The 11,385-nt window shown below is 39.5% G+C and overlaps 1 protein-coding gene across 1 annotated transcript in view; it reads right to left on the minus strand.

The window, feature by feature from the left end:
• Nucleotides 1–1,209: 1,209 nt before the first annotated feature.
• The window catches only part of SFMBT1 (Scm-like with four mbt domains 1), a 115,245-nt gene continuing 105,069 nt past the window's right edge, over nt 1,210–11,385 (minus strand). The window contains exons 15-20 of the mRNA XM_015570991.1: nt 10,523–10,632; nt 9,619–9,794; nt 5,773–5,951; nt 5,349–5,594; nt 4,344–4,472; nt 1,210–3,484 (exon numbers count right to left, since the gene is read on the minus strand). Coding sequence (XP_015426477.1) covers nt 3,344–3,484; nt 4,344–4,472; nt 5,349–5,594; nt 5,773–5,951; nt 9,619–9,794; nt 10,523–10,632 — 981 coding nt within the window. The 3' untranslated portion in view covers nt 1,210–3,343. The remainder of the gene's footprint in view (nt 3,485–4,343; nt 4,473–5,348; nt 5,595–5,772; nt 5,952–9,618; nt 9,795–10,522; nt 10,633–11,385) is intronic.

An 11,385-nucleotide genomic window follows, 5' to 3' on the forward strand; every position in this document is an offset into this window, starting at 1 on the left:
AATAATTTTACTTTCATGAGAAGAGGCAAATCAAGGCCAAGTTCTGAACTGGTTTTCTATGTTTGACTCTCTCATAAGTCAACAACTATTTACCAAGAAGCCCACCTTTTCCAGATGTTGGCAAGTGCATATCGATAATGTAGATACTGGGAGCCACTTACATGGTTAAAGAAAGCCAGAGAAGGTAAAAGCCCCCGTTAGTACATTCCCTGCATCAGCCACTTCAACAGAGAAGGATGAAGGTAGTTTACAAAAGAAAATAGCATAGTTCCCAGAAGCTGACAAAGTACAGTCAAAATGTCGGCAAATTTTCATGTGCTATACAAGGTTCCCCTAACACATTCACAGAGCAGTAATAAGCTAATATTGGTCAGCCGATGTCAAGGTCCAGGGGGATGATATAGTTCATTCACCTGCCTCCAAGCTTGTCAATTTAGGCTCAAAAGTGGATCATGGAAAACTTTCTGGCCTCAGGCAGGCTATGGGGCCAGTGAAAGGTGAGATTCCAACGTGGCACCTTGCATGCACCTCTCATAAATTTAAGAGATCGGTGCCTTTAAAAAACAAAGTTCAGCACTATGTGCAACATACATTCACCCCAATGTGGTGCACTAGTGTCAGGCTTAAAATCTGATTCAGAATCATAGGGATCAGAATGTCAGTACTGTCCAGCCCAGCCCCAGCAGTTGTATGAGGCAAACGAAGCCTAAACATTATACTCTTTACAAAAATGCCTTATGCCAACTTTCCAAACAAGTATCCTCTCTTGTCCAATATCTGGAAGTAGAAGCTGGGGATATATCATTATTCTTCAATGCAGTTGCCTCATAAATTGTATCTCAGTGTAAGAATGCAAAAAGTAGTAAGGGAAACCCTACACAACAGCATTGTAGGACTTTACCAGCGTTTCTTCTTGTGCACAATTGTGGCTTGAGGTGCCAATTTAGCGTCAGCCTCTCTCTAGGAGGAAGCTGAGCTTGAATTAATCATGGTAAATGTATATGAGCTGGTTGGGACGCAACTCTATCCAAATCAGACTACATAGGGCCATTTGTTTCCCTTCCAGGAGCTTTTCATCCTTTACTTGTGATGGGGGGTGATCCTAATTCAGTGGTTTCAGGAGAAATCAAAAGAGAGGCAATAATAACAAAAAAGGGAGGGGCAACAGTAGGTTTACAGTTGTGAGTATGCCAGTTTATTCTTGTATTATTATTTATTAATTATTGTATTATTTTCCATGCAAACAACTGTAAACCTACTGTTGCCCCACCCCGTGTTCACTGTTGCATGTGGGAATTTCCTCTTATAGAAAATAAACCTCATTTTCCTAAATAAGACAACAGTGTTAATTAATTCCAGATTTTTTTTGTCCCATTGATCTTCCAGGAATCTCCTCTACCTTGGTGCCTTGACTGCTGAGCTCTCAGGAGACTTGATTATTCAAGCTACAGCCCTCCTCCAAAGTCTATCTGCTTAATGCTAACTGTTCCCAAGCATCTTATATATGCTTCTCTTCTGTGGGCATAGAAGTAATCACATTTTCAAAAGCTGGGCTGTGAGTAAGGTCAAACATATTAATTTTTGCTTAAATGAAGCTTCTTTCCAGGTATATCTGGTAGCAGCCTAAACAAAGAGCTGATGTTTTAATAGATGGTTTGGTTGGAGGGCTTGAATTAAGATGGTTCATAAATTATCCAATGAAGAGAGGGTCTAAACTAAAATATGTTTACCAATGTCTATAAAAACAGGTGCGGGTCAAGGGAATGAAAAGGGGGAAAAAAATCACAATCATTTTTCATTGATAGTATTACCTTGTATTTGTAGAGCTGTTTGGAATTTACCCAGTTTGTAGTTCCAAAACATTTTCAAATCTTGGAGAGGAATGATTATATTATAAATTTGCAGCTGACTAGGATAATTTTTAAAAATACCCTCAGCAAAGCAAACCATTTAAAGGAAGCAATCTTTCCTCAACAGCTGGACCAGTATAGCAAATGCTATTATCCTATAATAGCTATTAGTGCAATGGTAAGTGAAATTCACCTGTAGCTTCATGTCAACTTGAGCTGGGTCAAAGAAACACCTAAAAGAAAACTGCGTTACTGAGTAGGAATCCTCAGACTATAAATTATATTCAATTTAAAGACTTAACTGAAGAAAATTGTAAACCTGACTAGGCAAAGAGGTTTCCAGAATCCTTAACCACCGCTCAGTCTTTATCTAGCCACTGAGGAAATAGTTACAGAAACTCCATGCTCTGCATAAGCCCTCAAACCTGTTTTCTTTCTTGTGCTTCTATACTACCTGTCTCAAGACATGGAGAAAGGGAAAATGGACCTAATGGTGGGTCCAAGAAATACCTACTGATTTTTATCCCAAGTAAGGACTTTAAGAACTGAAACAGACAAACAACTGTGAAGAGAAGTAAACACAATAAAAGCCACTGAAGTCCCTCTGAAAACTAATGGGGAGAGAGCAATTAAACTGAAATACCAACAGTCTTTGAGATATTTCTTAAAACAGGTAGCCCATGCTAGGTCAAGATGGAAAACAATGACAGTCAAGTTCTTAGATCAGGTCAGTTAAGGAACTGGTGTAAGTGCTCACACAATGTTTTTGAGGAAGCAAACAGTGTTTTCCCCCTCCAACTTCTGCCATAAGTTTAGTGTTCATGTACCTTAAAATGGCACCATACAAAAACCTCACACATGGCTGCAAGCTCAATTCTCAACAGAGGTAGTAAACAAAGGGACTCCTAAGAACAGACTTCAAACTGGGCCAAGTGTGACTGCACATTCAAAACCCCAGAGCCACATAATCATCCCCAAAAGAAACTGTTTTAATTTAAAATAGCTCAAAACCACGATGACAGTGAAGCACTGGTTTGCCTTAGGTGCAGTCCCAAATCAGTGCTGCCTTAAAGCCAGGTCCTCTCTTTCCAAGAAAGAGAAAGCAGAGAACAAAGTTCAATCGACAACAGGAGAGGACATAACAAAAAGAAAACTCCCAAAAGGGGGCTTTCCTGCAGCCTAGATTAGTCTTTGTTTAGGCCACACCCCTGGAAACGCTGCTTCTTCTTGTATGAGTCGTTGCTTCACAACTTTATTTTTTTAAAACTGCCATCTGCTGAATGAGAGATGCTCCCATTTCCACTGGCAGGGGAGCCACTTCTGTGCAGTTTTTGCTTCCTCACTGTGGGACCTTCTTCCCCGAAAGTGCAAAGAGAACAAGCCGACACCTGCAGGGCCCAGCACCCCAGCACTATTTCAGCTCCACTCATAGAGCAGGCGAAGGATTTGCTGCATTTGTGCTTCAAAGATACAGCTCACTTTGGTTGTCCTTCTCAGTTGGCAAACTGCTCATAAAAAGCAAACTTGATCCTCTCTATGTGATGGCAAAGTTTGATGGCAGGGCCTAATTTTAAGTCCATGCACTCTTGAACGGTGGGAAGGGTAAGGAGCAGCAGGGCCTGCCCATCAATTTCCTGTTAAAACACAAAATACAAATTATGTATGATGTGCACATAAATAGCAGCTCAATCATGACAGCCCCCACTCACTCTAGCTTAGTCAAAATCAGAGTCCCTATGTTTTCATTACTTTTCCCCTTTGAATAAGTATCACACATTTCCGTTTAGGTGCCTCTCATAGTCCTCCATACCAATGGATCTTCATAATTAATAACAAAGCTTTACCAAGGATAAGAATCCACTCTACAGTTTCTGCTCGCAGAAATTCAGTAAATTACCTAGCCTTGTAACTAGCAATTAAATGCACCAAAAGAAACATTTTAGAGGACTCTTTCTAAATCTGAAAGATATTAACGATAAACTTCAATGTTTTCCTTCTCTGTAACATTCATAAAAGCCCGATAAGTTCTTCAAAGATGTTCAGCTTTGAATCTCCCCAATTATCAAAACAAATTTATTTCAACATTTATTTAAGACCACAGATATTTCTGTCTCAGAAAAGTTGCCTTAAAATTTATCACAACTTCAGAGCCTAATATATTACAGACGTTATTTTCTTAAAATGCGCCAACTGTTATTTTTGGAAAAGAGGAGGGCAATAAGCATGGCATACTTAATTTTAAGCCATTTAAATATTTGCGGGATGGAAATAAATTCTTAGGAAAAATGGGAATGCAATGATAATTTGCTTCAACTATGAAGGAAGTCAGATAAATGACTTTTTGACATATTTGTATTCCTAAAATGGGAACTAAAAGAGTTTTTTCTTTTGCACAGAAATATCTTTCCTAAGACTTGTAAATGAATTGCTAGTGCACCCACACTCCTTGGCTAAAGAAACCTCTTACTAAAAGCGAAAGGTGCCGGCGGTTACCTGGTCTAGGAATATTCTTGCTAACGGAGCGCAGTCGGTGGACCTGATGAACCGCACCACATCGGCCACACTCCACTTCAGGGGGTTGCTGTCCAGGTGAAGCCTTTCAGCAACTTCAATCCTGATTTCCTTCATTCCCCACAACAAAGGCAAACCAATGGTGTAAGAGTTATTACAATCTTCAAAAGTCTCTCTATTTAAATTCATAACCCCTCCAGGCAGGATTTAAAACGGTTTTACGAGGTGATTTCTCCCAGCAAAGATGGCAAAGGCCCATCTACACTAGGAACTCAGGAAATGTTGATCTTTCATAATAAGAAAAATCAATGGGGAAAATTTTATCTCAAAGTTTCCGAAGAAATCATTTGGACAATTTAACAGAAAAATCACTTTTAAACAAATCTCCCACTTGTTTCTCAGTCAATTTCAACTCACTCTCTGGTGGGTGCTAAAGTGAATGGGATGCTATTTCCAATGACAGAAGTATTAGCTAAATTGTCAGGAGAAATCATTTGTTGCTTCTGTTCATAGAATATATTTAAAAAGCAACCCAGTTTTAAAACACCAACTTAACTGCCAACTTTAGTGTGTATATGTTATATAATATACAGATATGTATATGTTAAATATACTAAACAAGATAGCTTAACCAGAACAAAAGGTAATTTATTTCTACAAAACCATTATATTTCAATAAAACCATTTATGAAAAATATTAAAAAGGAAGTTTTCCCTAAACTAAAAGACAGGCTACAAACAAGCTAGCAATGAAACATTCTTTTACTCAAGACAAGCAGCCACTCTGAGACCTTCCTCCTAATAAACAGTTAATCTCCAAATAATCCTTGAAACACAAGTAAATCACTGAATGTGGAATCATTTAAAAAGCGACCCAGGAAATTCAACTGAAGCCTGTTATTAAATGAGTGCAGTGCCAACATCATTAACAATTACATTCTAGACAGAAATCCGAGAGAGAAGAGTGCACTGTGAAAAAGGGGGCACCTTTGGTGAAGGCGGCTTGTTCTCATCATCAGAAAATGAAAAAGACCGAAGCTCCCTTTTCCTCCGTTGTCTGTCTGCAGGCAGTGAGGTGGAGATCTCACTTTGGGTGGGAGAAGAGGAACATGACTTTTTTTCTGACATTTCTGACTCTTCCTGTAGCTCGTCCTGCTGCTCAGAAGTACTGCCCTCACTCAGAGAATCGTCATCTCCTTCATCGGGGTCATCCTCATCTTCACCCCCACTTCCCTAGGAGAAAATGAGAGAAGGTTCATTGAAAATCAGGACACACCAGTTCTGGGGCCACAAAACCATCTTCGACTGGCCATGGATCTCAATGAGAAAGAGCAGGTGCCCTTTCTGAGTTTGCACTGTAAAGCAGTGACCCCTTGGCTTCTAGATGTCACAGGAACATCAGATCTCATACCTGAGGAGAGCCCACCGGGGTATTATCAACAGATGCAGAGGAGCGTTTCTTCTTGTGCACAAAAACACTTTTCCGCCTCTTTCTCCTCTTACTGGCTTTTTTCAGGGCACATGCTAAGTTACTGTGCCCGCCAGGCGGCCTCCCAATTCTTTTACTTTTCTTCTTCCCATAATAGTGTGCTAAACGTGAATGACAGAGAAAACGGAAGCAGTTCATTATGTTTGTGCACCTCAAGCCACAAGAGATTCTATTAGCACAGCAGAAAACAGGTACACTGCATTTGATTAAAGTTTAAATTTCCTACAAGTGGAATAACCTTAACTGTAGAGCCCTTAGAGCAGTGGTTCTCAACCTTCTGGCCCTTTAAATAGTTCCTCAAGTTGTGACCCAACCATAAAATTATTTTCGTTGCTACTTCATCACGGTAATGTTGCTACTGTTATGAATCATCATGTAAATATCTGATATGCAGGATGGTCTTAGGCGACCCCTGTGAAAGGGTCGTTCGACCGCCAAAGGGGTCGCGACCCACAGGTTGAGAACCGCTGCCTCGGATGTACAGTTTGATTCGTACTAACAAATGCATATACCTGAATAATCCTCCCCCCATCAAGACACAGGCCACGTCCATCAACTTAGGAAGTTCCTAGGGTCCCTTTTTAGTCAGCCCCCGTCACAAGCAGCAACCATTATTCTGATTTTCATCACTATAAGTTAGCCTGTCTCATCTCTGGAACCACGCAATAGGTACTTTTTTGTGCAAGGCTTCTTTCATTAACCATAATGTTTTTGAGGTTCGTCTTTGCTGTTGTGTGTATAAGTAGTTCATGCCTTCATATCTGATGAATAGCATTCCATTGTATGACTTTACCAGTGTATCTATTCTGTTTGTGGGTGCCTGGGCTGTTTCCAGGTTGTTCATTCTGTGCATGGTTTTTAGTGGGCATGTTTTCATTTTCCTTAGATAAATAACTAGGAAAGGAATTGCTGGATCATATGATAGATGTAGGATTAACTTTTTAAAATTATATATTTTTATTGATTTCAGAGAGGAAGGGAGAATCATTGATCGGCTGGCTCCTGCATGCCTCCTACCAGGGATTGAGCCCACAACCTGGACATGTGCCCTGACCGGGAATTGAACCATGACCTCCTGGTTCACAGGTTGATGCTCAACCACTGAGCCACACCAGCAGTGAATGTATGATTAACTATTGAAGAAACTGCCAGTGTTCTAATAGGGTTGTGTAATTTTATACTCCCATCAGCAATGTATGAGAGATGTAGGTGCTCTACGCCTTTGCCAGTATATGGGAATGTCAGTCTTTTTCATTTTAGCCAATCTAGTGGATATGCAGTAACTTCATTGTAGTTTAAATTTACATTTTCCTGATCACTAACGATATTGAGTATGTTTTCATGTGCTTATTGGCCATTTGCATATATTTTTCTGTGACGTGTCTATATTCAAATCTTTTTTGTTTCTTTCATTTTTAATGAGCTATAATTCACATAACATAAACTTCATTATGTTAAAGTGTACAAATTCAGTGGTTTTGGTATATGCATTATACTGTACAACCATCACTGTGATCTAATTCCAGGATATTTTGTTTCTCTTTTTTTTTTTTTAAGTGAGATAACAATCACATAACATTCAATTAATCATTTAAAAACACACAGGGAGGGGCAAAAGTAGGTTTACAGTTGTGAGAATGCAAAACAGTTTATTCTTGTATTATTATTAATTTACTACAGGCCTGGTGCACGGATTCATGCACTGGTGGGGTCCCTCAGCCTGGCCTGCAGGGATCGGGCCAAAACCGGCTCTCTGACATCCCCCAAGGGGTCCCCGGTTATGAGAGGGCGCAGGCCTTAAGTCTATGACGTAGCTTGCATTGCTTTTTATTTGCAGTAAGGTAGGAGACAAGGAGTTTTGCTTGTTTTTTTCAATTTGGGTATCTAATAGTACCAGTGCCATTTGTTGAAAGAATCCCGCCCCCCTTACATCTGTCATCTTTGTTGAAAATCATTTAACTATATAAGTTTGGCTCCATTTCTGGACACTCTCCTTGGTCTCATCACTCTACCTGACATTCTTTCATCAACACCCAACTCTTGATTACTACATTTTTATGGTAAAACTTGAAGTCAGACAGAGTAAGTCCTCCAACTTTATTCTTCTTTTTTTTTCAGGAATGTTTTGCCTCTTCTAGGTCCTTTGCATTTTCCTATAAATTTTAGATTACAGAGCTAATTCTAAAATTGAAACGTACATTCTAGCTCTGTTATATACTAATGTAAGATGAATATATACTATAATTTTTACCAAAAAAAAATGAATTCCAAAGGATATAAATCCATTTACATCACTCAAATTATTAATTGAGAAAAATTATAAAGACTCCTAATATTTAGTCTAATTTCACTTATATCATTGTGGAAAAATAAATTCAGATAAAAGACATAATAAAATCTATATATCTTCCAAAGCTTCAAAGTGGCATAGTTGTATATACACTTGCATGAATAGCATATTTCACTTACCTGCTAATAACTGCAGCTTTTTTTTGGCAATTTGCTAACCTAAGTGCTGAATCTAACATAATAAGCTGAGACAATCTCTACCCTTAAGAAATTTACAATCCAATAAGTATAAATAGAAACTGGAAGGTTACTCTTCTATGATTTATCATTCAAGTCCTGATTATAAAACTCATCATGCTAAATATGGCCCTTAGATCAACAGTATCAGCAGCACCTGGGAGTCTTAGACATGCAGACACTTGGGTCCCTGATGAGTCAGAACCGCCCTTTAACAAGATCATCAGGGAATTTGCATGCATGATAAAGTTTAAGAGGCACAGAATGAGAGATCCCTAAAAGCAATCTTCAAATTTATCAAGATAAAGTCCTGCTCTGTGTTAATTCTCCCAGGTGACATCAGGGCTTGTACAATTTAAGGAAAGTTAGGAACAGAATTTTGTGGTTGGATAACAGTGCCTTGAAAAAGTTCCAAATTGGAAATTTCATCCTTTATCACTTGCTTTTTTGTTGCAGTTTCACAAGAGAGAAGAAACACAATGAGAAGGAACAGGTGTCATTATATGATTCAGAGCGAGGTCTGCAACCACCCCTCCTACTATGGATGCCTCCCAAACACTGTGGCCTCTTTGTTGTTCCTCACAGACACTAAGCGCGCTCCTGCCTCAGGCCTGTACTCTTGCTGCCCCTACCCATTCTCACCCTGACGTCTGTCTTGGGGCTGGCTCTCTGGCTTCCTTCAGGTTGTTTCCTATTAGAAAACTCTCCTACTTTGCTCATCTTGCTTCATTGTTATCCACAATACTTAACACCCTATATATTTATTCACTTGTTTATTATCTGTCTCCCACATTAAAATGCAAACTCAATGAGAACAGAAATTTTTTTTCTTTACTCTTATATCCCAGTGCTAGCACAGTGTCAGCACACAGCAGACACATAATAAACACTTGCAGATTGTATGAATGCATTACATATCCTAATACCTTCAATAGCTAATTTATATACATGCTAGATATAAAAGCTGGCAAAATCTGGCACATGATCTGTTTGGTATAGCTCTCAAGCTAAAATGGTTTTTAGATTTTTTTAAAGTTTTTTTTAAAAAAAAACATGAAAATAAAACAAACAAAAATATGCAACAGAGATCACATGACCCACAGCCTAAGATATTTATTATCTGGTCCTTCACCGAATAAGTTTGTATACCTCTGCTATATGTGAGTCTGCGCAATAAAAACTTTCCAAGATACAAGGTATGGTCAGCTGCTATAGTTAGCAAATCTGAAAAACATGACTCACTATATTTGGTCTTTGTAAGTACAGAGCAGTTCTCAGAACACTTATCCAGAACCATCCGTGGACCGAACAGATTGGGACAGCATTCCAGTTTGACACAGGTTTGCCGGCAGAATTCAGTCACCCGATCCGCTGTTTTCACTATCTCAACAGTAGCCCGATAACTCTTCCCTTTGTATCTGCCATAGGAAGACATCAGACACCAAGTTTATTGGGCTAGTGATTATCCAGAGAAAAATCAAGCGTCTTAATATTTGCATGCTAGAATATAGAGTATTTCTGCTTATTAGACTAGTCTGTCTTTTATATTTTAAGACTCCAAAAATAATATGGAGTTTATGTATTATATACTTACATTTATAATCTAGTGAGCTATGACAACTAAAAGCTGAGTTACTTAAATTGGCAAAATAAGGTTCCTGCTTCCTGTTCCTAAGTTTAAGGTTTTCAAATAGTAACTTCCACACTAATAACAGAAAAGTGACTTTCGCTGTCTTCCTCCCTCAGGCCGTATCCTCAGAGTGTGGTGTGAGGCCCAGTAAAACCTGACAACTGCCATACACCCATGACAAGTTCAGGGCAGAAAACAAGAGTAAACGTTTATGAACTTTCACAGTAGTTTGAAAAAGGAATTCTATGTTTCTAAAATCTAGTAACAGTGAAAACTGTTCTTGAATTCTATGCCTTTTAAATTTCGTATTTCATATAATTCATTTCTAGCATATCTTATAAAAGGGCTGGTCCATGACAGAATGGAAACTTACAAGAAAACAAACCTGGGCCTTCACCACAAATAGCTGAAGCAGCACTGCCCAAGGAACCTGAGTGCTCTAATATGACCCGTGGGAGAACTGATTCTGTGACCTGTTAAGGGTGCATATGCATAAAGGCGGAGGAGCCTACTCACTTGGCCTTGAGGACTTCCCCACATCCATGCCACACAGAGTCTTTGTCCAGCTGCAGCTCCCGAAGGACACGGCTGGGTTTGTAAGCTGCATTGATAAGTAAGGTGAGGACCTGTGCTCCATTTTCAAAGCAGAAATATAGGTTGGGAAGGAGAAAAGCAGACCATTAGAACCTTGCCATCCCTTAGCATGTCATTTATGAGATTAATTCTAGTCACATTAGTTAACAAATGTTAACAAAATAATACTACTAAAGATAAGACACCTGATCAAAATTGCAAATAAGAAAGTAATCAGACTCTCTTAAATATTTAAAACGTTACGGTCAGAAAGAAATGGAACCATGATTTAAAATTACTCTAGTGTATGCTTCCGAATCCATTCCCAGTCACAATACTCAGAAAACTGTGTTTCTTTGGGACACTTTGTAGACAGTCGAGCCTTCGTGTGGGTGGAGTCGGACCGAGTGCCAGCCTCCCCAGCCTGCCTTGCCCTTCCGTGGGCTGAACAGTTTGATGCTCCTCACATCTGTTACTGGCACTGTGGCATCCTGGCAGGAAGCTCTGCAAGTCCAGCAGACACGCAGCTGTATCACGGTCCCGGGTTAATGCCACACCACAGCCTCTCGGTGACAAACTGACTATTCTCACACCGACTCTTGCCCAGTTCCCATGGGTCTCTAACAGAGACCTTTTACACTGACAGCGGTGAGCCTGCTATGTGAAATGTGAAGAACAGCTTAATAGGTGAAGGTCCTGTGGGCAGAAATAATTTCATGCCCAGTTCACTGTCCAACATGAGAAAAGTTAACCACTTATGACAAAACCTAAGGTTGTCACTTCCACGGCATGCAGAGATCTTTGCA

Source organism: Myotis davidii, unplaced genomic scaffold (assembly GCF_000327345.1).
Source record: "Myotis davidii unplaced genomic scaffold, ASM32734v1 scaffold111, whole genome shotgun sequence".
Taxonomy (NCBI): domain Eukaryota; kingdom Metazoa; phylum Chordata; class Mammalia; order Chiroptera; family Vespertilionidae; genus Myotis; species Myotis davidii.